This window comes from Sporothrix brasiliensis (assembly GCF_000820605.1).
Source record: "Sporothrix brasiliensis 5110 chromosome Unknown Cont15, whole genome shotgun sequence".
NCBI classification, from domain to species: domain Eukaryota; kingdom Fungi; phylum Ascomycota; class Sordariomycetes; order Ophiostomatales; family Ophiostomataceae; genus Sporothrix; species Sporothrix brasiliensis.
Genome location: NW_024467134.1, coordinates 621,169 through 648,011, shown reverse-complemented (window position 1 = coordinate 648,011; position 26,843 = coordinate 621,169). Strand labels below are relative to the sequence as shown.

General features: G+C 57.0%; 9 protein-coding genes across 9 annotated transcripts; 4 read left to right on the top strand and 5 right to left on the bottom strand.

Moving 5' to 3' along the window:
- Positions 1-139: 139 nt before the first annotated feature.
- Positions 140-1,348, top strand: SPBR_05984 (methyltransferase type 12; the record flags this gene model as incomplete). Its single annotated transcript, XM_040764246.1, has 1 exon — positions 140-1,348. One exon carries the CDS (start codon positions 140-142, stop codon positions 1,346-1,348), a length of 1,209 nt encoding a protein of 402 aa, XP_040621992.1.
- A 738-nt stretch (positions 1,349-2,086) lies between these two features.
- SPBR_05856 (sam domain protein) lies at positions 2,087-3,679 on the bottom strand (the record flags this gene model as incomplete). Its single annotated transcript, XM_040764119.1, has 8 exons — positions 2,087-2,534; positions 2,600-2,737; positions 2,802-2,859; positions 2,932-3,048; positions 3,118-3,136; positions 3,202-3,321; positions 3,514-3,555; positions 3,623-3,679. The coding sequence occupies 8 exons, from the start codon at positions 3,677-3,679 to the stop codon at positions 2,087-2,089; spliced, it is 999 nt and encodes a 332-aa protein (XP_040621991.1).
- Positions 3,680-9,758: 6,079 nt separating this feature from the next.
- On the top strand, positions 9,759-11,567 carry SPBR_05775 (benzoate 4-monooxygenase cytochrome p450; the record flags this gene model as incomplete). Its single annotated transcript, XM_040764038.1, has 2 exons — positions 9,759-9,984; positions 10,231-11,567. The coding sequence occupies 2 exons, from the start codon at positions 9,759-9,761 to the stop codon at positions 11,565-11,567; spliced, it is 1,563 nt and encodes a 520-aa protein (XP_040621990.1).
- Positions 11,568-12,128: 561 nt separating this feature from the next.
- Positions 12,129-13,748, top strand: SPBR_05843 (uncharacterized protein; the record flags this gene model as incomplete). Its single annotated transcript, XM_040764106.1, has 1 exon — positions 12,129-13,748. One exon carries the CDS (start codon positions 12,129-12,131, stop codon positions 13,746-13,748), a length of 1,620 nt encoding a protein of 539 aa, XP_040621989.1.
- A 644-nt stretch (positions 13,749-14,392) lies between these two features.
- Positions 14,393-17,089, bottom strand: SPBR_05614 (3-isopropylmalate dehydratase; the record flags this gene model as incomplete). The annotated part of the gene is made up of 4 exons (XM_040763877.1): positions 14,393-16,537; positions 16,597-16,671; positions 16,860-16,891; positions 16,990-17,089. 4 exons carry the CDS (start codon positions 17,087-17,089, stop codon positions 14,393-14,395), a joined length of 2,352 nt encoding a protein of 783 aa, XP_040621988.1.
- A 2,989-nt stretch (positions 17,090-20,078) lies between these two features.
- On the bottom strand, positions 20,079-21,767 carry SPBR_05816 (uncharacterized protein; the record flags this gene model as incomplete). Its single annotated transcript, XM_040764079.1, has 1 exon — positions 20,079-21,767. One exon carries the CDS (start codon positions 21,765-21,767, stop codon positions 20,079-20,081), a length of 1,689 nt encoding a protein of 562 aa, XP_040621987.1.
- Positions 21,768-22,084: 317 nt separating this feature from the next.
- Positions 22,085-23,038, bottom strand: SPBR_06098 (uncharacterized protein; the record flags this gene model as incomplete). Its single annotated transcript, XM_040764360.1, has 2 exons — positions 22,085-22,804; positions 22,955-23,038. 2 exons carry the CDS (start codon positions 23,036-23,038, stop codon positions 22,085-22,087), a joined length of 804 nt encoding a protein of 267 aa, XP_040621986.1.
- Positions 23,039-23,564: 526 nt separating this feature from the next.
- On the bottom strand, positions 23,565-25,292 carry SPBR_05801 (uncharacterized protein; the record flags this gene model as incomplete). Its single annotated transcript, XM_040764064.1, has 2 exons — positions 23,565-24,980; positions 25,044-25,292. The coding sequence occupies 2 exons, from the start codon at positions 25,290-25,292 to the stop codon at positions 23,565-23,567; spliced, it is 1,665 nt and encodes a 554-aa protein (XP_040621985.1).
- Positions 25,293-25,959: 667 nt separating this feature from the next.
- SPBR_06209 (V-type H+-transporting ATPase subunit F) lies at positions 25,960-26,556 on the top strand (the record flags this gene model as incomplete). Its single annotated transcript, XM_040764471.1, has 4 exons — positions 25,960-26,016; positions 26,102-26,137; positions 26,195-26,332; positions 26,416-26,556. The coding sequence occupies 4 exons, from the start codon at positions 25,960-25,962 to the stop codon at positions 26,554-26,556; spliced, it is 372 nt and encodes a 123-aa protein (XP_040621984.1).
- Positions 26,557-26,843: the final 287 nt, after the last annotated feature.

Genomic DNA, 26,843 nt, shown 5'->3' with positions numbered 1-26,843 from the left:
TTGTTTCTTTTCTTTTCGCGTTCTTTTCTTTTTCTCGTACATTTCACTCTCTTGTCTCAATCCCCTCCCTTTTATCCCCTTATTCTTTCTTCCCCCCCCATCCCCCCCCCCAATTCCCATCCAATCGTCTCCACTCCTCATGGACGGCATCGATGACTTGGACGATACGGCCGACGCCGCCAGCTTTATCGAGCCGGCCTCGGCCTCCGCGTCGGCCTCCGACGACAACGCCTCCATCGGTACCACCGACCACCTCGCCATCACCTCCGACTACGATCCCACTCTCCACCACCGCCGCACCGCCACCAGCACCACCGCCGGCGCCTCGCTCGTCGGCTCCCTCACCGACAGCGTCACCGAACACGTCTTTGAAAACGGCCGCCGCTACCACCGCTACAAGTCCGGCCGCTACCCCATCCCCAACGACGACATGGAGGCCAGCCGCGAAAACGTGCGCAATGCCTTGTTTTCGGAACTGCTCGGCGGCCAGCTGCACCTGGCGCCCCTCGCGCGGCCGCAGCACATCATGGACGTCGGCACCGGGTTCGGCGACTGGGCCGTCGAGGCCGGCGACCGCTACCCGTCGGCCCGCGTCGTCGGGCTGGACCTGTCGCCCATCCAGCCGGTCTGGATCCCGCCCAACGTCGAGTTTGTCGTCGACGACGTCGAGGACAATGCCTGGATCCACGGCAGCGACGTGGACTTTTTCCATTTCCGCATGGTGGCCGTCGTCCTCAAAGACCCGGCCGCCGTGGCCCGCACCGCCTTTGCCAGCCTCCGCCCGGGCGGCTGGATCGAGTTTCAGGAAGTGTACCCGCGCATCGCCTGCCAGGACGGCGACGTTGACGACGACGACGACAACAACATCATCAACAACAACAACAACAACAGCACTCGCCATCCCGGCGCGGGTGGCGACTACGTCGTCGCCCGCTTCTACCGCCTGGCCGCCCGCGTGCTGCGCCGCCGCTACGGCTGGGACCTGTTTGCCGCCGGCCACCTGCCGCGCCAGCTGCAGGACATTGGCTTTGTCCGCGTCCAGCGCCGCGTCTGCCACGTCCCCATCGGCTACTGGCCCAAGGACCCGCGGCGCATGCAGCAGGCGTTTCTGCTCGAGGAGACGCTGACCGAGTTCATGGCGGCCATGCAGGCGAAGCCCTTCAGCGGCGGCATCGATCTGGCGGCCGACGAGGGCGAGGACGGCGGCGCGCGTGTCGTCATGTCCGCCGACGAGGTCGACGCGCTGTGCCACGAGGTCCGCGCCGCCCTGCGCGCCAAGCACGTCCATGCCTACATTCCCTTTCACTTCATCTGGGCCCAGAAGCCGGAGCAGCCGCCCAGTGGCTGAGCGGAGGGAAGACAGGGGACAAAGGACACGAACAAAAACAACGTTGAACTGCACACCTCATAAGCCTGCGACGAGACATTAAACAGACACCAAGTCTGGACCCACCACAGGGTCTGTCATGTCTCACAGACGAAAAATGCCAGAGCCAAAAGGCCAACGCATGGGCTTGGACCACACCAGAATACCCAAATCGCCAGGTATCCGACACCCATCCTGCCGCTCACCCCGCAGAGTCAAGGAGGGTTGCAGCCAGATCAAATATTGCACATAGCTCCTTTTGGGCGGCACGGAAAGAGAGTCTGCTGGTGGGCAGGCAACCCCAAGGCCAAGGAGGGGGGCAGTGGAACAAGTCGAAAGAGCCAGCGGCCGTTACACAGCAGGAAGCCAATGTGGCTACTGCTGATACTGTTGCCGGTACTGCATCGTGATGGGGTGCTTGCGTCAACCGCCGCGGGGAAGTGTGGTTCACGAGGTAGCAGGGCAGTTGAAATGCCCAGTAAGCCAAGTCGTATCTCGATGCCTCGATCGCGCTCGGAAGGGTGTGCCGACGCCAGGCACGGAAGCTCGTCGTTTGCTTGCACTTCTCGCAAGAGCACGAAACAGAAAATTTTAAAGTATATTTCATGCCATAAATAGCCCAGAATACCAAAATCCAAAAACTATAACCAAGAGTGTCCAAATATGGCTGGGCGTTAGCATCCATGGCAGACGACGGCGCCGCCCGGACCCGGCCAACCCCTAAGGCTTCCGCCCGTAGGTCACGTACAGGTCAAAGTACGTGTGGTAGCTCGAGTTGCTCATGTCGTGCCGCACCTCCGCCGCAAACGTCTTGACGTCGTCCAGGCTCCAGCCCAGGAACCGCGTGCACAGCGCCAGGCTCATCGACTCGACGCCGCCGACAAAGTTCTCGCGCACGAGCCCGCCGAGCTCCTTCATGCGCTCGTTCTTGGGCCACCGCCCAATCGGCCACTTGTACGGCACGCGCACAATGTCCACGAACCCGGCCTCGCGCATAAAGTCGGCCGCCTTGCCGCACGTGTTGAGCAAGAACCCGGCCTTCCCGCTGGCCTCCATCATGACGTCCGTCCACTTTTGCAGGGCGCTGCCGGGCGGCAGCGATCCGTCGGCGCAGCGAAGGGGGAAGTCAATGTCCTGGATTTCGAGCCAGCCACCCGTGTTGAGGAATCTACCCATGTGAGAAATGATGACATTCACCAATTGTTAAGCTAATTTGGGGCGAGGGCAACATACTCAAATGCCTGCCTGTAGAAGCCTGGCCAGTCACGAAAGGCGCCGGTCATCATCAAGGAGTGGATGTAGTCAAACTTGTACGAAAACGTCCACTGCTCCTCCAAGTCGTCGATTTCAAACGACGCATTGGACGGGGTGCTGTGCCGTGTCAGCTGTTTCTCCAGCACTACTGGTAGTGGGCAGGGCATAGCGCATTACTTACTATCGCTGGACAGGGGACAAGTCGACTCCGATGACATGCGCTTCAGGGTGGCAGTCGGCTTGGTTAAAATGTTAGCAACGCACTTGCACTCACCTACTCGTACACACTACGTCATAAAACGTCTGCTTACCAAAATCAATGACCCAGTGGCCAGGCCCGCAGCCGGCATCGAGGACTCTGTTGACCTTGGTGAGGGGGGCAAAGGACAGCGCTCCAAACGTGTAGAGGCACAGGGCGTACTGATACTCTGCAAAGGTGTTAGACGAATGAGACAAGAAATTTGTGTGGCTTGCGTGCCATGGCTACAAGTACGAACCCTGGCGTTCCAGCTCCTCCTGCAAACAAGCTGTATTAGTTGCGCAGTAGTTACAAGGAATGATTGTGCGCTGACCCAGCTTACATCGTCAGTGGGCAAAAGGTATTTGCCGTCCTTGAAGGCATGGTACTTGCGACCATTTTCATCGCGGTGGTTGATGAGACTTGACCGAAGAGACGCCGTAGACGAGAAAACCGACATGCCCTATGACGTGCACACAATTCATTAGCAGCGACAATCAAGGTGACCTTTCAGTCAGTCCGTACTAAATTAACATTAAAAATAATAACATAAAATAAATGCATTTCAAACCTCTTTCTCTCTTTCTCCAGTTCATCGGACACTGCGCCACGACGAGAAGGGGCATGCGTTGGGGCGATTCTCAAGTCTACTTACATCGCCCAAAGCGGAGTCCGTGTCGACGTTGTCAGCCGACAACTACGGCCGAGTTAGCTACTGGACCGGCCAACACAAATCAAAATGTATGTTTTTTGGTCTTACTCACATCACTGTCAGGCTCCAAGAGGAAAGCCTCATCGTCATCGTAGTTGTGCTCAGACATGGTTGCTGCTTGTTTCTGAATGAGCAGTCACAGCTGCGAGTATGTAGAAATTGTAAAATAAAATAAAAGTGGTGGCTATCAGAAAGGCTCCAAAGAAGGTGACCAACGGTGAAGGGGATAGATCGTCGTGGTGTCGGAATGAGTGAAGCAGCAGCGGCTGCTATGCCTTGGATGGACGCTTCCAAACAAGGTCGGTAACCGTGGTGTCGTTAGATGGAGACGGTGGGTAAGAGAGCTTAGCCACTCAAAAAGCAAAATATGTGATGACTCGGCTGTGATGAGATTGAAAGAAAACAGAAAGAAGCAAGAGAATCCCGTGTTGCGTCTGTCCTGAGAGCGGATGTCGATGTTCTTATGTACTCCTTTGTCCACCCTGTTACTATCACTCTTGCTCTCTCGCCTGGTCGACAAACGAGAACATATGTTGCCGGCAAGACGAGATGAGAAGGTTTGGGCAAGAGAGGTGGAGGGGCCGCCCGTTACCGTGGTGCCCAGGACAACATTGGCTGTAGAAGAAACAGATAACGAGATGCCCGAAGGCTGCTGTTGTGAAGAGAAGCGAGAGACGGTGGTTGGCTCGGTTCGGGTGAAACCATGGTCGCCGGGGTGTAGCAGCGGCGACGACGGACAGCAGCAGACGTAGTGGAAGAAGCAACACGAAATAGAGAAAGTATAGACGGACACGAGATGCCGCATATGAAGCAAATGCAGCAACAGTAGGACAAGATTCGAGCGGGTTTCGGTGGGCAGCCTAGACAGGATTACAAAAGAAGAGGAAATGAGGAGACAAGGAAGCAAAGCCGACGGCGACAAAGAGCATGACAGGAGGACACGGAACGAACGAAGCGCAACAAGAAAGGAAGCGAAACAAAATAGGAAAATTAGACGAAACAAACAGCAACAAACAGCAACAAAAAACAGTCACAAAAAGTCGAGAGCTCAGATTTCTTCAACAGCAGCAGCACCACCATTGGTGGGGTTGCATATAAGCGATAGGCGGACATACGGTCAACAGCGAATCGAGTAGCACAGACACCTAGGCCTAACTGTTCTGATAGCAGTCCTACTCCTCTGTTTCCTTGAGGTATGCCTGCCGTCTGTGCTGTCTGTGCTGCGTTCATTACCGAAGCATCGTCGTGCTCCGTTTGTTGTCGTTGGTGTTCCGCGATGCTTATTTTGCCGGGTACAGTGTGTAGCGAGTACGAGCGCGAAGGTTCGATCCAGTATATGGAGGCTATGGAGGCAGCTGTGTTACGTTGGTTGAGACTTGAGAAAGCAAGATGACAGTCCGCACGTCCACGCGTCCACACGTGGAAAAGAAAATAAAGGGGGAGAGACGAGAATCAAAGAGATTAGGATGGATATCGTGGAGCATGGCTGACGTGGTTGGAATTGTAAGAATTTCAAGTATGTCAACGTGATGATGAGAATATCACAAACACTGTAAAACTGTTGGGCAAAAGAAGAACATGACGATAGAAATGATATATGACTCGTCAGAGACTGAAGGGTACGCAGCAACCATATAGACGAGCGCAATAGTCGCCGCATTATGCAGCCTCTGGCCGCAGATGCGCACCTGACCAGTTATTTTCTTTGTCGTGACGCCGTTGGTGACGAAGAGAGTTTGAATTGCAAGATGTCTGGCAGGCGAGGGCGGGCGAAAGTGCTGGCGAGAAACGGGAGACAGACTGGCGCAAAAGCACGGAGCACGGAACGAGAGTGAAAAGAAGGGAGGCGACAAAATGCACAGGATTAAGCGAGAAAACCCGACTGAAGCGAGCACGAGCCAGACGAGGAGTTGTCAACGCCCGAATGTGATCTATCGCGAACGGTGGACAAGACTGAACCGCCGCGAATTGTCGTGACGCGGTTGTGGGCAGCCAGCACACAGTCGACTGTGGTTACGAAAAAGAGAGGAGAAAGAAAGATAGAACGATGGCGATCATGGGCAATTGGAAGATGGAGAGGAGAAGATCAAACGGCCAGGAAAGAAGACACTCAAGGGGTCAACATAGCAAAGACTCAAAACACAGAAGGCACGTTGGCTCGTTGGGTTGCACTTTCCGGTCGATGCCATACCAGCTTCTTTCTGGTCAGGAAGGAACTACCTTGCAGCTGCATTCTTAGCGTGCTATGCCCAAAAACGCACCGCACAACCACAAGAAACCACACAACGCAGCTGTTGGCGACTTCCGCGTGTACGAGCATGCAAACCCCTGCACAGGGTGCAGCGCGACCGGTGCCATTCGCAGTTGCCCAGTCCGTTCTTGCTGCACGAGATCCTGTGCCCGTCCAGGAAGGAGCGGGATGATGATTGTGGCCGGCAGCTGCGAACTGGAAGAGGGGGACGGGAATGGGACAAAAAGAGAACAAGAGCATGACAAGACAACGCAGGGACGGGAAGCAAAATCTGAACAGTGAGAGAAACGAGACGAAAAACATACAGGCCAAAGATATCACAGGCCCGGCCAGACCACCAGAAAAAGCAACAAGGCCGGCTGAGAACGATGTCTTGAAGGCAGGCATAATGCAAGGCAGGCACGGGGCTGCACGCTTAAGGGCTCTTTCCAAATGTGTCGAACCTCCCGTGCGGTAAGAGATATTATGGGAGGGCAAGAGCCATGGACGAGAGCAGAGGCAAGAACGACCATGTTGCAAGCTATACGATCCCCTTTAAGAAGGAGCACGCATCCCAACAGATGCCGTTTCTGTCGGGTCAAGAGAACTCCTCTTTGCCCTCCTTTATCTGTTTGTCATTATTGTCAAAGAACCAAAAACACCAGAACGCCACGCCATGAGGACAACTTCCATCACGGCGTACAGAACGTGGCAGGCCTGTCTTTTATGACACCCCAAGCTCGCCCCTTGAGACTGTTGGACAACAAGTCACCGTCTATGAGCACCTTGACAGGACATGGTAAGTGTATGTTTTGTGTAAGGAACACGCTTCTAGAAACACCTCGAGAGACGCTGAACACGGTTTTGTGAATCCATGGCTGCGGCGTTAATTTCCCCTCGTCTCCGATCCGCTGTGATGTCTCCGGCCAGGTCCTAGACAGTCTCAAAGAGAACTTTGCATTTCCTAGGGTCAACAATAAGCTAACAACTGGCGGAGAGCGAGAGCATTGTGCTCATTCACGCGACCCGACTTGTGATCAGAAGACAGCTCCCAAGTTGACGACATGATGTGTCCTCCGTCTTCCAGGCGCCGTCTTTCCGACAACCATCGATCTTTACTGGACACCAGAACTCACGTCAGGACCGCTGGTGCAGCCAATATATGCAGCAATATAAGCGGCAATATATGCAGCAAAAAGCTTGGCAACTAACTGGACGCCACAGCGAGCCATGAACAGAAAGAAGAGGGGACATCTCGAAAGCGAAAGGAGCAAAGGCCCATCTACGACGAAGGCGAGTCTGGTGGGGGGCAGAAATAATATGTCTCGTTGAACAAAAGTCGCTCTGGGTTGTTGCGGACTCAAAGAGAATTTCGTGGCTGGCAACGTTGAGGGGAGGTTGCGTTCTCAAGGTTCGTCCTTTCTGCATGGAGTAATGCTCCTTGTCAAGCCACGCTCTGGAAAAGGCATGCAATGCAGCTCTAGCTCTGCCACTAATGTTCGTGCCCGCCCTGCCAGCAGAGGCACAGAGGGCGGAACAGGACCCTATTGGGTCTCTCGCGAGTGCGGTTCACGTTTTGCTAACCTTTGCAGGGTGCTCATGGCAGCCTCGACTGCATGTCATTGGGAGACAGCGGCAACAAGTGAACTAAGGTATTGTTCATGCGAGCACAGAGGCTGCGTCCCGACGAGTTTTGCGACAAATTGCTGCAGAACACGACGTACGACGACCTGAAGAGGGTGTGGAGATGATCTTGTCCTGAGGGCCACGTTGTCAAATGGGCAAGAAGTTACCCAAATGGAGCAAGCGACGCAAGGTGGTGGGCTTTCCACCTCCCCCAGCGTTACTTCTGCAGTCCGAAAGGTGCCATGCCCACTCGAGACTCGTGATCATACAGTCCTCTAGAATGTCGCCCTGAGAGGAGAGAGTTTCACGCACGGTGCGTCACATTGTCCATTGCACTGCAACTGTGTGTGCGGAGAACGGGAAAAAGCAGTCGGCAAATGGTGGCCTCTCTTTTGTCCATCTTCCGGTTTTCTCATTTGCCATTTGGGCATCGACAATTGTGCAATCTTTGCTCTATGTTGCCTCGGGCAGTCAGTCCCCTCCCATTCGAGTGCACTGATGGCCTTGTAGGCAACAGACAGTGTCACCCTTCAAAGCTATCCCGCGGTGGCCCGCTGTCCTCCCGCCTGGTACGCAACAGTGTCCCAATGACCAAAGCATCGGAACCGGGACTGGCATAACTGAGGCGGGATGGTAAGACGGCTGTGGTTGGCAGCAATGCAAGAGAGGACTGCCAGACAAAACAGACAGACGTTTGACAGGAGTCCGCCACAACTGCAGAATCGACAAACGCGCCCCAACACAGGCGTCTCGTTCCCGGTTTTCGCAACACAAATGGCAACCCTCAAATTGCACAAAAAGGGTGGATGCAGCCCTAAGTCACTGATGTTTTGTGTTTATCACAAGCTGCACGGACACACACAAGACGAAACGCTAAGCACCTTTGGGCTCTTCGGCTGCAGCATTGCGGGACGGGAGCGGGGGCTATCTATTATTGTCTTATTCTGTCCTCCCTGTCTTTTCTTTTGCCTCTTCTGCCCACCGCTTGTTGATCGACACCAAGGGCTGTTTACTTATTTACCTCAGGCCAGCCCTGTCATATTTGGGAGGGTGATACCTCGGGACGGACTTGGTACACTGAAGGATACAAAATGAGACAAAGATGGACTGATGAGCCAGCTCCACAGAGGACATGCACAGAGGGTGACAGATGCCAAGGGAGGATGGAAGATGGAGGATGGAGGATGGAGGATGGAGGATGGAGTGACAACACTGGTCGTCGAGAAGCTGGAGGTGTCGACCGACACTCTTCGACGGGGACCAAGGATCGACGGCGGGTGACGTGCTGCAAAGAGATGCGAAGGAGCCCCGTTCGGATAATGTGCAATGCGGAAGTGACGAAAAGGAGATGAGGAAGCGTGGCAACACCATGGTTTTATTTGTCTGGCATTCACTTCTGTGAGAGGAACAGCGTCGTTTGACTCACATGAGTCGACCCTGTCTTCTAGTCGACATGCAGTCTGTCGTCTGCAGTCTGCCGTCTTCACTCCTCTTGCAACGATGCCACCGGCCCGCCTGCCTTTTGCAGCTTTCCGATGCACCGTCAAACCATCTAGGCTGCATCTAGACGACAGCCAAAGCCAAAACGGCGCAGATTGTCGCGGACGCAAAAGCAAGAACGCGCACGAACACGCTGAGAGGAAATACACACAATTGGTCGGCCGCCGTGTGTGGCCAGCTCATGCTCCTCGAAAGTCACTTCCTCATCCGATCACTCTTCCCCCTCCCCTCGGTGCACTCACTCTGCACTCCGTCACCTTCCAGCCACTCCGCTCACCCTGCACTCACTCAAGACTCTGCCGCTTCTCATCACTCTAATCACCCTGCGTTATCAGTGTTCCAGTGGTCTGGTTCCCAGTGGTCTGGTTCACTTCGTCGTGTTCACGCACGGGTCAGCTCGCGGGGCAAGAAATCAAGGTATTAAGGTCGCGTATTCTCCTCCTTCATCAACACCCCTCCTTCTCGTCGAAGGTAGCTGTCCAACGCCGGCTTTTGCTTGAGTTTGTACTTTCTTGTTTGTCTTATTTTCTTTTTCGCACCTTTGTGTTGCGTTGGTATTCCTTTTTCTTTTGCTTATTGATTGCTCCTTTCTTCGTACGACAACCACCGCTGCGCAGACTCGCACACACGAACACGGACTTGCACACCACGTATACCTCCGTACAGCCCTCTGTACCTTTCAGCTTCCACAGCATTTCCACAACGCCTCGTCGCTCACCTCTTGCTGCTTCAGCTTTCGACTCGCTCTGTGCTCTTCAGCTTTCCGCTTGCGGCTCGCCGTTTGATTTACTGGTCCATTTCATCGACAGAAAGGCAGACAACACCAGCCACCATGATCCTGGAACACCTTTTGTGGACAGGCGCCACTTGGACCTCGGTCGGTCTGGTCCTGGCCCTCTCCCTCCTCGCCTATTTCGCCGCAGCGACCGTCAAAACGTGGCATCGTTTGAGACACATCCCCGGTCCACGAGGTGCTGGGTTCAGCAAGTGGTGGTTGCTGCGTAACACGTTGGGTGGGAACTTGCATCTGGCAACCAAGGCGGCATGCCGGCAGTACGGTAAGGCTTCCACAGTGAACTACAACGACACAGAGGAAGAGACGGCCATGCAATCAACAAGAAAAATTGGACGAATTTCAAAGCCGCTCCATTTTAAGAGGTGCCAGGGGCCGGGCCAAAATCTGACGACCGACGTTGTGCGACGTTGCAGACGGTTCTCGTTGGCTCCCGCTTGCTTTGTTCTGGCCACCAGTCTCGTTTGCAATCCTGTGCGCACTAGCAACTGACACTTGTGTTCTTCGACAGGCCCCCTTGTCCGCGTTGGGCCCAACCAGCTGGTCACCAATGACCCGGAGGTGCTCCGGCGGATGTGGAGCGTCCGCTCGCCCTACAAAAGGGGCCCCTTTTACGAGGCGGTCCGCTTCAACCCGGCGCGCGACAACTTGGTTTCGATGCGCGACGATGCCTTGCACGCCGAGCTGCGGGCCAAGATGGCGAACGGGTACGGCGGCAAGGACAACGACAGCATCGAGGCCGCCATGGACAAGGAGATCCTCGCGTTTGTCGACCTCCTCGAGCGCAAGTACATCTCGACCGACACCGACTACCGCCCCGTCGACCTGGCGCGCAAGGTGCAGTACCTCACGCTCGACGTGATCACAGCGCTGGCGTTCAGCAAGCGGTTTGGCTACACGGAGCAGGACGCCGACGTGTACTCGTACATCAAGATCACCGAGGACAGCATGCCCGTCATGATGTTCTTGTCCATTTTCCCCGGGCTCGCCAAAGTGCTGCAGTCGCCGCTGTTTCGGCGCCTGATGCCGTCGGAACACGACCGGGTCGGGTTCGGCCGGTTCATTGCGGTGGCCAAGCAGATTGTCGGCGAGCGGCTCGCGTCGGACCAGCCGAAGCGCCGCGACATGCTGGGCTCGTTTCTGGCGCACGGCCTGACGCGCGAAGAGGCCGAGGGCGAAACGCTGCTGCAGATCATTGCCGGGTCCGACACGACGGCCACGGCCCTGCGCACCACCCTGCTGTACCTCATGTCGTCGCCGCACTCGTACCGCCGCCTCACCGACGAGGTGCGCGCCGCGGCGGCCGCGGGCCTCATCTCGTCGCCCGTCGTGACGGACGCCGAGGCCCGCCGGCTGCCCTACCTGCAGGCCGTCATCAAGGAGGGGATGCGCATCAACCCGCCCGTGGCCGGCACCATGGACGTCGTGGTGCCCGAGGGCGGCGACGTGCTCTGCGGGTTCACGGTGCCGGCGGGCACGGAGGTGGGCTGCTCCGAGTTTGGCGTGCAGAGCCTGTCGTCGGTGTTTGGGCCGGATGCGGACGTGTTCCGACCGGAGCGGTGGCTGGAAGCGGAGGCCGAGGCGGCGGCGGCGGCCGACAAGGAGGGAGAAGACCGCCTTAAGCAAATGAACAACACGTGGGGCCTCATCTTCAAGGCGGGCAAGTGGCAGTGCCTGGGCAAAGAGGTGGCGCTGGTCGAGCTCAACAAGGTGTTTGTCGAGCTGCTGCAGCGGTACGACTTTACGCTGGTGAACGCGTCCAAGCCGTGGCACTCGATCAACGCGGGCATCTTCATCCAGTCGGGTCTGACGACCAAGATCACTCGGGCCGGCCCGGTCGCGGCGTAGGCTTGGGAGTCGGTGGGGGAGGGAAGTCAGGGGTTGTTGTTGTATGCTTGTTCTATTTTGTCCTACGCTTTTCGTTCTTGATGCTCTTTGACTCTCTTGGTTCTCTTGATTCCCTGGTTTGTTGCTTCTGGCTGCATACGATTGACTGCCGTCGCTTTCTATCTGCGTTGGCTGTGTTGGGGTGTCTCTCTCCTCTCTGCTCTGCTATTGTCAGTTCATATCTAATGATTGTACAAGCTTTTGTTTTGATTTGTTTCGTTATTCGTCCTCAAGCCCCCAACTTCTGGTGCTGCGAGAGCAATTTCGACTGCATGCGGCGTGTGGAGGAATTACGGTTTGTTACGATGTGGTTAGTCCGCACGTTGCATGTCGTACTATGTACGAATGTCGTTACATGCGGGACGATTTACAGAATTAGCGCTCCTCCACTAAGACGTGCCACCGCACCCCGCGTTAACCATGTTGGGCCCTAGTCCAACAGCTCTTCTTCCTCACGGACATCGTCCCACCGGGAACGCAAGCAAGACGGCTCGAGAGGCATCGCAAATAGCCACGACGGCGATGGCCACACTGCATGCAGCACTGTGGGCACACTGTCTAACGGCGGCACGCCAAATGACAGAGGATGGCAGTGATGACGCAAATACTCTGTCCGGCCTCGAAGGCTGCGGCGCGCCGCTCGTCGACCTCCTCCGGCGGCAGGCCACCCGGATTGTGCATCTGGACGACGACGACGCGAGCCACGTGCGGGTGAACACCGCCCTCGTCGCCCGCCGCCTCGATGACCTCATTGACATCGCCCATGCCCGCTTCTACGCCTATGCGCCCTCCGATGTGCCTGCCTGCTGGCGGCACCTCTACACCGACGCAAGCATCCTGCTGTTTGCATTGCGGTGGGCCGCGTTTTGGAACAACATAGCACGGCTCTCCGACGACGACCTTGACAATCTGGTCCGGCCGCTCGACTTGGCGCTAATCCTGGCCGGCGGGGCCGGTCCGCCGTCGCGCGGGCACACCTGGATACATGCGTCGCTGGATTTGTTGCACTCCATTCTAGAGGAGGAAGACAGCGGTGGAGACGGCGACGAGGATGTGCGTGAGGAAGGCCCGCATCCGCAGAAACGAAGACGGCTCGGCGGCGATGGACCCAAGCACCCCCGTGCTATGCCCGATTTTTCCGCTGGGCCTATGTTCAACGAGGGTGATACAAACAGCGCAGAGACCAGAGAGAACACAGAAAACACAGAAAACACAGAAAACAGCACCTTCATTCCCCCCGTCCGCCATCCCGTCCCGTGCCACGGTCCGCTTGGTCTCGAAGAGTTTCAGGAGTACCTAGACCGCGACCGTGGCCGCTCAAGGCAGCCCCTTGTATTGACGGACATGCAGGACGACTGGCCTGCGCAGCAGCCCAGCGGCCGGCCCTGGTCGTCGCCCGCGTACCTGCGGTGGCGCACGCTCCGAGGCCGGCGGCTGGTTCCGGTCGAGGTCGGGCGGAGCTACGTGGATGCGGGGTGGACGCAGACGATCGTGCCGATGGGAGACGTGCTCGACCACCTGACGGGGCGGCGGCAGCGGCGCTCCGAACTGCCCACAGCCGCGGGAACCGGCCCCATGTACCTCGCGCAGCACACGCTTTTTACCCAAATCCCACAGCTCCGACACGACATTGCCATCCCCGACGCCTGCTACACCACGACCCGAACCTGGGTCGACGACAGCGACGACGACGACGACGACGACGACAGACACAGCGGCAGCGATGCCGAGACCGGGGCGGACGTCCTCCTCCATGCCTGGCTCGGCCCCGCCGGCACCATTACCCCCTTGCACACCGACCCGCACCACAACCTGCTGGCCCAGGTCGTCGGCCGCAAGTATGTGCGGCTGTATGCGCCGGCGAACACGCCGGCACTGCGGCCGCGGGGCTGCGAAGCGGGCGGCGTCGACATGGGCAACACGAGCCAGGTGGACGTGGGCGTCATGGAAGGGTGGGATGCCGATGCGGGCGGACACGACGCCGACGGCGAGGTCACGGACGACGACAAGGCGTCCTTCCAGTGCGTGCCTTACATGGACTGCATCCTCGAGCCCGGGGACACGCTGTACATCCCCCAAGGCTGGTGGCACTATGTGCGCAGCCTGAGTGTGAGCTTCAGTGTGAGCTTCTGGTGGAATTAAGTGGGCAGGCATGGGGCGGTGGTGGTACGTACATACGTCTATGTGTATTTTGGTCATCTTGTATTTGGTTCTGGAGATGATACCCAACTTGATTATTGTGGTTTTTTTAGCAATTTTAATTTTCCTTTTAGTAAAACATAAACATATAAATAAAATGGTTATACATCACGAAAAAGGGCGGAGGGCAGAATGTGAGTAGCACAACACTGGCTGTTTTTTCGTTCTTATATTGTTGTTATGCATCAACGTAAAACTTGGTCTCAAGCGCATGAAATATGCTCGGACGAGAAAAACGACGAAAGTACATGTTGATCGTGAACATAATAAAAAAGACGCAAGATCTGTCACTCCTATTTTAAAGAAAACCTCATGGGACGACGGCCACTCCTATAAACGACAGGGACAGGAAAAAAAACACTTTCTATATCCTCCCCCCAGCTCGCCTACTCTCTGTGTCACGACGTCCTTGTTCATCATAAAACACCTTGGCCAAACTTTGGTTGTCCCAAAGTGACGCGCACAAACACTGGAAACATGCTGACGAAATTCAGCGTACACTGCAAGGCGAATGCCAATGCGAAGAGAACGACCATTTCGAATTTTGCTTGGATTTTATCTTTCACCCCCCAGGCGAGCGCTCTCTCTTACCACTCCAGAGGCTCCTTCAGCTCCTCGCCGCGGTTCGTTTTTGGCACCGGCGCCGCCTTGGCCAGCAGCTGGCCGTTGCGACCGCGCTTCAGGTACGCCTTGCCGTCGAGCCAGGGCGTGTTGCGCGTCATCTTCTTCTCAAAGGCGGCAATCTTGTCGTCCAGCTGCATCGTCAGGCCAATGTCGTCGAGGCCGTTGACCAGGCAGTGCTTGCGGAACTCCTCGACGTCAAAGCCGCAAATCGTCGTGCCGTCGGCCGTCTTGATGAGCTGGTTGGGCAGGTCGATCTCGACCTCGCGGCCCGCGCGGCCCTCGACGGCAATGGCCTCGAGGTCGGCCGGGTTCTGGATGGGAATCATGAGCATGCCGTTCTTGAACGAGTTGTTGAAGAAGATGTCGGCAAACGAGGGCGCGATGACGCTGCGGATGCCGAAATCGTTGAGCGCCCAGGGCGCGTGCTCGCGCGAGCTGCCGCAGCCAAAGTTGGCGCCGGTGACGACCAGGATCTTGGCGTTGCGGTACGGCTCCTTGTTGAGCTCAAAGTCGGGGTTCTCGGAGCCGTCCGGCAGGTAGCGCCAGTCGTTGAAGAGCGCCTTGCCCAGCCCGGTGCGCTTGATCGTCTTGAGGAACTGCTTGGGGATAATCGCGTCCGTGTCGACGTTGGTGCGTTCCATGACGGCTGTGATACCGCGGTGCACCGTGAACGTCGGCAGGCCCGCCGAGCTGCCGTGGCCGGCGACCGACGTGTTGGTGTGGGGCGCGTTGTCTTCGGGCTGATCGCCAATCTGCTCCTTCTCGGCGTCGTCCTCGTCGACGCGCTCGTCGACGTGGGGCTTGCCCGTCGAGGACCCGGTCGACAGGGTGTTGGCGCGGAACGCGTCAATGTGCGGGCTGGCCGTGTACTGCGTCAGTTTCCGGACATCGGCCAGCTTGCCGACAATGGCGGCGGCAGCAGCCATAACGGGGCTCATTAGGTGGGTGCGGCCACCGGAGCCCTGGCGGCCCTCAAAGTTGCGGTTGCTCGTGCTGGCGCAGCGCTCCTTGGGCGACAGGATGTCCGGGTTCATGCCCAGGCACATGCTGCAGCCGGCCTCGCGCCACTCGAAGCCGGCGTCGAGGAAGATCTTGTTCAGGCCCTCCTCCTCGGCCTGGGTCTTGACGAGGCCGGAGCCGGGCACCACCATGGCGCGCTTGACGTTGGGGGCAATCTTGCGGCCCTTGACGACATTGGCGGCGGCGCGCAGATCCTCAATGCGCGAGTTGGTGCACGAGCCAATAAACACCTTGTCAATGGCAATGTCCTCCATGCGGGTGCCGGCGGTCAGGCCCATGTACTCGAGCATGCGCCGGCCGGAGGCCTTCTTGGACTCGCTGGCAAACGTCTCCGGGTCGGGAACGACGCCGTTGATGGGGACGACGTCCTCGGGGCTGGTGCCCCAGGTGACGGTGGGGATGATGTCCTTGCCGTCGATAAAGACGTCAATGTCGTACTTGGCGCCCGGGTCGGACTGCAGGCTCTTCCAGTACGCGGTGGCGCGGTTCCACTCGTCCGACCCAAACAGGGGCGCCAGAGGGCGGCCCTTGAGGTACTCGAACGTGATCTCGTCCGGCGCGACCATGCCGGCGCGGGCGCCGCCCTCAATGGACATGTTGCAGATGGACATGCGGGCCTCCATGGACAGACCGCGGATCACAGATCCGGCGAATTCGATGACGGCGCCTGTGCCGCCAGCCGTGCCGATCTTGCCAATGACGTGCAGGACAATGTCCTTGGAGCTGACGCCGGGGGCCAGCTCGCCGTCGACCTGGACACGCATGTTCTTGCTGCGCTTGGTGATCAGGCACTGGGTGGCGAGCACGTGTTCGACCTCGCTGGTGCCGATGCCGAAAGCCAGGGCGCCAAAGGCACCGTGGGTGGAGGTGTGGCTGTCGCCGCAGACGACGGTGGTGCCGGGCAGGGTGAAGCCCTGCTCGGGGCCGATGACGTGGACGATGCCCTGGCGCTTGTCGCCGAGGCCAAAGTATGTGATGCCAAAGTCCTTGACATTTTCCTCGAGGGTGACGCACTGGGTGCGCGAGTCGTCCTCCTGGATGAAGCTGGCGATGTCTTTCAAGGTTTTCCGCGACGAGGTAGGGATGTTCTGGCGGTTGGTTAGAGGAGTGGACAATACACCAAAAAGGGACATGGTTTGTGACTTACGTGGTCGGTGGTGGCGAGGGTGCAATCGGGTCTCCGGACCTTGCGGCCAGCATTCTTCAGGCCCTCAAAGGCTTGCTGCAGAGGAGAGATTGTTAGTGGCTGAGATGCAGTGGGCATGGCGCAGCTGCTGCGCTGCAGTCTGTAAGGTATTGAGCTATATGCTCGCTGGCAACCCACGATCGACGCGATGCCGGCGTCGGCGTTTGCGCGTCGTTCACCCCTTTTTGCTTTTTGCCTTTTTTTTTCTCGACTTGAAAACTTACCGGCGAGGTGACTTCGTGGACGAGATGCCGGTCTGTTGAAGAAAACAAAAAAAACAGAGTTAGTCGGGGTTCTTGTCAATATCTTGCTTTTTCTTTCTGCACACGTCTCGGCCGCGACCGGACAACTTACCAATGTACAGCAGCAGGGTGCCGTCCAGCTTCTCGTCGACAATGTGGTCGCCCAGGACCTTGTCGTAGAGGGTTCGTGGTGCGCTCTCAACTCCAGGCATTGTGACTGTGTGATGATGAGGTACAAAGGGAAGAGGAGAAAAGAGAACGAAGATCTCCAAGAAGAGTAAAATGGGAGATGGAATAGGATGCGAAGGACGGGAACAAGGCCTTGGCAAAGGAAAAGGGCCAGGCAGTAGGCTTAATATGGTGTTAGACGGAGTCTCGGGGGTTGCACGAAGGAATCCGTCGTCAGAATGAATGACGGAGAAACGAGCAGAAAAAAGCCGAGAATGTGAATGGAAGAAAAAAGGGAAGCCGGACTTTGGGGACAGGAAAAAGGGGAAGCTAAAATAGCAAAGGTAGAGGGCAGGTGGGTGGGCGGCGACCGCAAGCTGATATCAAGTTCCGGGCAAGGAAGGTGAGATGATGCACCCGTCGCAAGTTCCGGGTTGTTCTTTCCCACAGTTGCAAATCTTGAGAGTGCCTCAGATAAAATCTGGCTCCTTCAAAATACAAAAGACGACGTGGAAGGAACGATCTACTATTTAACATGTCTACAGAGGAAAGAGCGAGGCCGACACAAAGCTCCATGTGTCAGGAGCAACCGGAGGAGGGCAGGCGCGAACGACACAATTCGCCTCCCGGAGGCGCTGGTGCGGCGCGCCTGCCCCCAAACTCCCAATGACCAGTCCAAGCACATCCAGCCCAAATTCACAAAGAAATCAGACAAACAAGCCCCCGTAGGTCTTTGAGTCGACACTAAATTCGACTGTTCACTATTTTTCATCGCACCAGAGAGCTTGACGCCGATGATCGGAGGGCCCTCATTGCTGGTCCGGAAGACGGACGATGTGGGTTTTAGCTCCTCGTCACCAATTTTTGCTGCTGAAAGAAGGAGCGCCTCACACAACAAAATAGCTAAAAAACGCGGGGTTGCTTGATTGAGAATCGGTCCACGCAGATTGGTTGAATCGCCCTGTGGTTTACTGGGTCCTTCTGGGAGACGTTCTGTGCTGGTTCTGTGCTCGTTTTGCACTTGCATACATGATACGAGCTCATATCTCACAGCACACACCATACTGGCCTTTCAAGGCAGAGAGGGCAAAGCAGGTTGGCGGTGGGGCCCGGCATGCGGCACTTGCAGTAGCCAGATGCGCCTTCCGTTTTCTTTACGTCGCTCGGTCTCTCTGGACTGTGAGTGGCAGGTGGTCTTGTTGGGAACACCTTTTGGACCACTCGTTCCTTCCGTATCCGTGCTTGCATGTCGCGCCATAGGACGAGTACAAGGAAGCGGTAGGAGGACCTCGACAGAAAGGAGGAGAAATAAAAGGAAAATGAAGAGGTCATCAGAATTTACAAGTTTGGAGGGAGAGCATCGTGGACGCGGGTTGTGGCAGTGTGCGTTCACCGGCGCGGCCTCGAGTGACGTAATTTTTGGGTTGCCGAGGGCGCAAAGAAAAATGTGCAAAACGCACGTGACTCTCTCCAAACGCACACCGACGGGCATTCCAAGCATGGTCCCAAGATACGGACGGTAGCCAAAGTAAAAATAACACGGCCGACGATAATAGAAGAAAAGAGGCTTAGAAAGCGGAGACATCCCCACGACACAATGTCCTGTCTTGGATGTTGGCATCCCGTGGTTCTGACTGTATGATTCAGGGCCCGCTAAGGCACCGCCTGGTAGCGTGTAACGGCGCCGAGTCGCTCCTGCCGTCAGACGACGTACATCAAGCAACGTACAGCGTACCTGTTGCCTACTCCCGGATTTCCGTCCGCTTGCCGAAACTTGGCGATCGCAGGGTACAGTCCATCACCGCCTTTTGCTGTCCAGTGCACTCTTGACATATGTCCTTCAGCCTGTTGAACATTCGGCGATTGTCTGCCCTCCATGGTGATCCCAGCACTGCAGATCGATCCTACTCGTCGAATACGCCCTATTCTGTGTCACTCGCATCCCCCCAACCCTTGCTGATTTCTCTCTCTGGCAATTCCATCCTTTGTCTTCGTCTACTTCGTGTTCGTTCATCTTACCCCCAACTTCATTGTCTCAGCCTCTTGTGGGCGGTATCGGCCTTGATGTTGCCCCATAGCCTCCACCTCCAAAACCCCACTCTGGGTCTGGCCTTTTGTGCGCATCTCTTTCGTCCCCCGCCCTTTCGGACCGCCGGTAGCTACGACCAACGGACTGTTATCTTACGACATATAGACATGGTGCTGGAAATCCCCCATGTCTACAGCACTGCTCCTGCGTCCCGTCTCTTCGTACGTCCCGTATGATAAACCGCGAATGTGTCATTGGTTGCGACACAGGGCCGTGATGGGCGATCGTCCCATTGGGGGAGGAGGGCTGGAGGGCCCACAGGCCAGCAAATGGGCGACGAAGCTGTTTCGACCCCAACGAGCCCATGCCACCCTTTCCAGCTGCGATCTCGGAGCAAGCTGCATGGCAGTGATGCTTTGCAGCGGACATGGTTTGGAGCACGCCCCGGAGTACACGGAGCCTGTCCTTTGCAACCACGGTACTACGACGATTTGCGCAGATCGACAACATGGAGATGGGAGACGAACCCGACAGGGAAACGTAAATATGGGCAAACAGGAAGGTCAATGCTCTTTTGCTTTGCAATGTGGAATCCAATCGTTGGCTGAAATGCCAAATGCACAGTCTGATCCAGTCACTTGGCGATTTGAAATGGGCCACTAGGTTTTCTTTCAAGGCTACGTTGTCCCAAAGGAAGGTACTGCGCAACGGCTCGTATTCTCGTGCGCTACGTTTTGTTTTCATTGTGATTGACAGCGTCACACTTGGGTGGCAGCTCCGCTCCGGTCTACGGAGGCCCGGATTCAGAAGCTTGTCCCTGGGTCGGTGCCGAGGAGCGATGACGACAGAGAGCTTTGCACTGGATCCGGTTGGTGACAGCCTTGCGATGCTGTTCAGATATTGCACGTCCAAGCCGGGAATTTAATTTTGTGCTCTTCTTCCTGTAGTGATGCTCCTGTAAAATTACTCTGTCTAGAATCCCACGTGCTTGCTCATCCCCTTTGTTACATGCCCAACAAAAAACTCATCATGCCCGATGTATAATGACAGCAAATGCCCACGACCACAAGCACGCGGAACACGACGACACTGACCATCACCAGCGTCAGCACAAACCCAGCAGCCTGGACGCAAAGAAACGCATCAGTGAACGTCAAACAGCCCCTCCGAAGCCGCCCGCGCAGGGCTGACCGGCGATGGAAGACGGGGCGGACATGTGTCCAGTACTGCAGCAACAACCGAAACATCATCACCCCTGCCTTCTGGATGAGCTCCAGAGGCACGTTGGCGTCATCACGCTGATGATTGTTCGTCTGCTGCCTCCTCTTTCTGGTCGTCATTGGGACAGGAGGACCTCCGGTACCGGCGGATCTTTTGTTTTGTTTGGGCTGCTTGCCAACTCCATTCTGTTCCTGTTTTTGCTTCCCATTTCGCGCCTGAGGTCGTTGAAGCTGCGCTGGACACTGGATATCCATACCTGCTACTCTGTTTTGCTGTATCCTGTTCCGTGGAAGCCGGCCAGTCCGCGCCACCGCCATGTATGCAGCACCCTGTGCCATCTCCTGCGTGGGCAGCGCAATAGGCATCGCCAGCTTCTGATGCTGCATCTTTGCAACCAAAGGCGGCCGTGGACTGGAAGGAGGTGGCATAATCTTCCGCAGAAAGCTAAAGGTCTCTGGTAAGTGTTCCTTGTTGATGCCGTTCGAATGGCGCGGCATGCAATTCACATTTGCCACAGACGTACATGGTGCGTCTCGCTTGTGTTGAGTGGACGGCGACAGCTTCTCAACGCGCATTTTCATCGACGCCGCCAGGCGCCGGGACGACGTAGTAACGTTCATGGCTGTTTCGAGAGGGAGGTCGCTTGCGCTCGACGAGCTGCTCGGTTCTACATTCTGGTGGGAAGACGCTGAAGAGGGTCTCATGCTGCGGTTCTGCAGCCTGAATTCCGTACGTGGTGCCGTGGACACCGTTGGTGTTGAGCGTTCCGCCGCTCTCGTGGGACGACAATGTGACTCTGCGATGGCTCCGTCTAAGCCCCGATCCTTGCTCAGATCCTTGCTCAGATCCTTGCTCAGATTCCTGCCCGTGTCCACGCCGGCGCCGGCTGGGGGCAGACTCGTAACGGATCCAGTAATGATGATGGTGGGTATGGAGACAGATTCTGGTTTGCTGACCTTGCCCGGGATTGCCGCTGGGGCCGACTCCGACTCCGCCCACATCTGCGTTGGGGGTCCTGGCGTGCTCTGAGACTCTGTCACCGTTGTGGCATTGGCCAGTGGTGTTGCTATTGTCTCCGGTGTCGGTGTTCTCTCGACGACTGAGCTCGTTGCCTTGCGCGTGCTGGACGTGGTCACGAACGCCCGTCTCGTCGGTCGCCTGGTTGGGTAGCCGTCCATGCTGAGATGAGCCAACCGATTGGACCCTCGACGGCCGATAGTCGGCATGGTCCTTCGTAGTCGCCGCTGACGGTAGCACCGCCGCTGCATGTCCTTGACGTGATGATGAGGCTGTAAATCGCCAGAAGTCAACATCGGGTTGGCACCACGTACGCGTAGAGGTGTAGTTGGGCATGGAGCAAGATTCAACGTTCCATTGGCCGTTCCAGGATAGACCGCCATACCTTGCAAACTATCGCCACTCTCACTCTCCTGTTCATCGACGAGCCGTGTACCTGCAAGGCCCCAGTCCATGTCGCCGCGAGGATCTGGCTGGTTGAGGCTTGGAAGAGGCAAAAATGGTTCTGGCATTGGCATGGGCATTGGCTCTGGTTCAGGACCTGGTTCGCAGGGGCCGCCTCGGTCAATGCCTGGTGCGGAAACTGGAATCCGCTTCAGCGGCGCAGGAGGAGGTACGTCGGTGGTTGCTGAAGAGGATGCTGTTTCCCATCCAGGGCTGGAAAGTCGCACGGCACTCCAATGAGCTGTCGATGGATGGATGGCTACGTCTTTGGTGTCTTTGGATTGGGCTGTGTAAAAGCACCAACTATTAGAAAAGCCTCATCTCCATCCTAGGGCACCATAAACCTACATGGCGTCGAGCTTCTCGATTGGGCAATGGGGCTCAGCGTCGGCTCCGCAACCGACGACCACTGCCCTGTATCCTTGCGCCACCGGACAAGGCTCTGCTGCCGCCGGAGCTCGTCCTTTTCCTTCTCGTACTTTTCAATGCTCGATTGGGCCACGCTCGCCGGCACACCGGACGCACCGCTGGAGATTGTGCTTTTCGAGCCGGTGGTCGGCGTCAAGACATCGAGCTGGCCTGTCTCGGGGTTGATGCCTTGGACGCCGAGAAAGTCGCCGCTGGCTTTGAGGTCCTTGCGCCGGCGATGGACCTCTCTCTTCTGCCGCAAGGGCTTGTCGTCTTCGGGGGAGAGGTGTTGGTCCCAGCGGTCGCCACGACAAGTATCACGGGACACAAAAGGTGCAATCGTGGACTGTGACTCGGTCGTGCTCGGCCACGCACCGGGTGCTTTGGAAGGAAGAGGCAGAGGCGGGGGCGACTTGTAGTGCGGTATGCCGCCGGACGGAGAGATGACTGACGGTTGGCCGATCGATTTCAGGTACGGATCTGTCAAAGAGTCTTGTCGCCGGAGCCGGCCGCCAGAAAGTTTTGGGCCAGTCCGGCTAGAAACGTTGCTCGAAACGTCCCATGGGTCACGCGAATATGGACCCAACCCCCGTTCGCTGTACCTGAGCGTGGCAGCAGGAACACCCGCGTCCAGCTCGTCCTAGACGCCGTGTGTACGGAGTGTGCCACCGCGTTCTGGGCGGCTGCTTGGGAACAGCTTGGTAATGAAGTCGGGTAGGACGGATTTTTCCGGAGAGACGATCGAGTAGTCGCTTTGTGATCGGTGGCGAGCTCTGGATCGACTATACACGTTTGCATTCTGGTAACGCGCGGCAGATGCGCTGAATGTCCGTGTTGCGTCTCTCTTCTGTCTGGCCAGACCATCTGTTGACATGGCGATAAAGGGGCGACTGGCTGTGGCTATCGAGACGATAATAGACGCGATACAGTCTTAGCAATCTAAACAGCATACTGGTATATGATATGACATGAAAGTGGTAATGATAAAATGGCGACGAGATGTCACAAAGGAATTGATGTGGGAATCGAGATGACTGTCAGAATATCTTGTGCCCAAAAAGGTGTGGGGACTTGGCACCTCATGACATCTCAAGCAAGAATGTCGATCGCTCCTTCTTATATTTCTCTGAGAAGGAGGTTGAAAAGCCAAATTAAAAGGATCAAAAGAAGCAGGAACAAATGTGCATTATTATAAATGGGAGGAAGGCACGACGAAGCATCACTCAAAAAGGGGCAGGATCTAAACAAGACAAACAAAGTGGAAACAAGAAACGAGTGTACCTTCCCCAAACGCCCGCCATGCAATGCAGCGACTGTTCAGCCAACCAGTCGTAGATGTATTAAAAAAATATGTAAGATATCGGACGAAACAAAAGGACGATGACGACCCCGTATATCGTCTACCACCGAGACGGAAACCGTTCATTCTTGGCGAACTGACTGCTGGGCCGTGTCTTGGCAAAGGGGTTGAAAGGCACCGGTGGCGACGATAGCTCCTGCGGCTGGAACGACAGCCGCGACTCGGTCTGTGGCTGGGGCGGCTGGAAGTTTTCTTTTCTGGGCGACTTGGTGGGACTGCGCATGCGCTGCATCCGCTCGGCGGCGTCACGCTGCTCGACGGCGGCCAGCTCGCGTGAATTGCGCGGCGACTGGAACCCGCCAGCGGCACTGCTGCTGCCAATGTCGTTCATACTGATGGCCTTTTTCAGCGGCGAGTTGACGTGGCTGTACACGCCCATGCTGCCGCCAAAGTTGGTGGTGGCGCTCGCGGGGAGACCGGCGGGGCGGCGGACGCTGCTGGCCGGTGCAAAGGGCGAGTTGGCCACATAGGCGGTCCCCGTTCTGGATCGTGTGCCCTCGCCAATGACGCCACTGGCTGCGTCGGCACCCGCGTGGATCGAACTGGTGCTCGAACCCTCGCCTGTCGACGCATAGCTGGGCGTCGCGGTTACCGGCATGCTCTGGCGCGACTTGGCTGCGACGCTCGTGCTGCCGCCCGGCGTGAACGAGTCCGAGTACCTAGCCGGTCTCTGCTGTGCGGGCGTGAGGTGGCGCGGCGTGGCGGCGATGGGACCAGAATGGCGGCCGGTCGAAGATGCATCCCGGCGGCCAAAGTCGGGGTCAATGTGCTTGATGTAGTTGGCGTTGGGGTGCGTCTGGAAACCGCGGTGGATCACAGTCGTCGGTGTGCCACACTCGACCGCCTCGCTGACCGTGCCGTCGGCCGACGAACCATGCGCTGCCACGCCGGTCGTATCCATGGCCACCTGCGTGCCCATGTCGCGCACGATGGGGTGCAGGCGCGGCTGCACAAACTTGGTGTTGTACTCGTTGAGCACTTCCTTCTGGATAATGGCGTTGTCGCGCTGGCGCTGGTCATTTCGGGCCTGCAGCAGGCGCATAGCCGCCGAGAGGCCGACCTGGAGCACAATGCACTTGAGGACGGCGACGCTCGGCCGGGGTTCGAGGGGGTCGAGCGGGAGCTCAAACAGGTAGATGAGGACGTGGAGGGGGCTGAAGAACGACAACAGAGCGAGGGAGGCCGGGCGGGGGTCCCACACCGCCAGCTCCCAAACATCGCGGGTACTGTCCGGATGGGCGCGCGACTCGGCGCTTTCGCTGTGGACGAGGTCGCCGAGGACACGCAGGGGCGAGTTGGTGGCAGGGGACGACTGGACGCGGACGCGGCTGGCCGAGGGGGTGCCCGGACGGCGGTCGATGTTGGCCTCAAACAGGCGGTAGTGGCGCTTGCGCGTGTAGACAAACACGGCGTTGGCGACGGACAGGGAGAAGCCGGCCCAGACGAGGAGTTGGATCTGAGAGAAGAGGGTGTTAGTTCTGTGTCTTGAATCTGAGCAAACGTGGTGATCCCAACCTACCAGATACGAGAGCCAGCTGCGGCCCGAACCGTCGCCAAACACATCGTCGTCGGCGCTGTTGGACGATCCCAGGTTGGCGCGGGCGAGAAGGAAGAGGAAGTTGGCGACGACGCCGACCTGGCTGCCGACGACGACGGCGTCGAGCTCGCGTGTCTCAATTTCCTCGGACAGCCAGAGCAAGAAGTCCCAGGGGTTCATAGCTGCCGTGATGCGCTGTGACAGCGTCTGCCGCCGCACGAGGCGCGGCATCGTGTATGCGATTGGGAAGAGAGAGCGGGAACGGGGGAAATACGTTGTGAGAGTGCCGTGAAGATGGATGTCGTCGATTTTGCGGTCGTCGCGCCAGGGATGCAGTTGGGAAGCTCAAAACATGGCCGCAAGGTCAGAAAGCGTTCGTTTTCGAGTTGGAGTCGACTGACCTCGGGCACCGCGAGCCGTGTATATGCGGAATGCCGTTCTGATTGTTGAAGTTCTCGATGGACAGCAGTAAGAACACGAGCAGCTCGTAAAATCGTTGCTTTGGTGGATCGTGTCTCGGTTGCTATTTGTTTACAAGCCGTTTTGGGGGTAATTACAAGGCGCTAGTAAAAGTTACCTAATCATTTCGACTGGCTGCGGGGCTTCGACGTGCTACAGCGCCCTGTCGTCAGGAGCTAGGCAGCGCTATTAGCAGCTGGAGAAAGGACAATCATGGGCATCTTTATCGCTGCCAGCAAAAAGTGAGCAATTAATCCACAGTTGGCTCCAACAATCAACCCATTGCCGACACTCCCTACGATCCCAACCACGCAGCAACTTGGGCGACCAGTGCCTCCTTGGATTCACAACACCAACGCATTTCCCCCTCTATCCCGGCCGACGTCTACCAAGATAGATCGCGACGAGGGGCCGATCGGACGCCCATCTCACAGCCACGATGACGACGGCGGCGGACTTCAAGGACCGGCAGTTCCTTGCTGTGATTGGAGACGAGGTGCGGCTGACTGACAAGAAGCGGGAGAAGGGACTGTATGGGACCATGGACCATGGGAGACGAGGCTGACTGGTGATCTATACAGGACTCTGTGACTGGCCTGCTGCTGGCTGGCATTGGCGTAAGTTGCCTTCCCATTCAGCCACTCTTCTCGGCACCACTGACAAGACGTCTGCAGCATGTGACTCCGGGCCCCGATGCACAAAAGAACTTCCTCGTCGTCGACAGCAAGACGGACAATACGGCCATTGAGGCGGCGTTTGACCGGTTCACCACCGACCGCAAGGACATTGGCATTGTCCTCATCAACCAGCACGTACGTCAAGGATACAAGGAGGGTGGAGGACGAGCTGGCAGCCTGAAGGAGACCATTTGGCAGGACCTTGCTGACCATACAAGATTGCCGACCGGATACGGTACCGTGTCGACACATACACGGCGGCCTTCCCGACCGTGCTCGAGATTCCGAGCAAAGACCATCCGTACGACCCGGAGAAGGACAGTGTTCTGCGGCGTGTGAGACGGCTGTTTGGCGAGTAGATGACGAAACCGAAGGAGATGGCATGGGGACGACGGAGACAGAAGGAGCAGCGACGGCTCAGACAAGGACTTGGATACTACGATGCAGTATGTTGTCCTTGAGATGGAGACGCCTATTGTGCCTCAGGCCATACGGGATTCTGGTTTTGAGGTTGCGGCATGGCATGATAGAAGACTGGCGTTTCATCATCATACATTACACTTGTCACTTGCAGTCACCCAAAGAGAAAGGACGTTTGAAATGGTATAATACAATCTGTACAGCAGACAGAAGGGTGTATTTCATT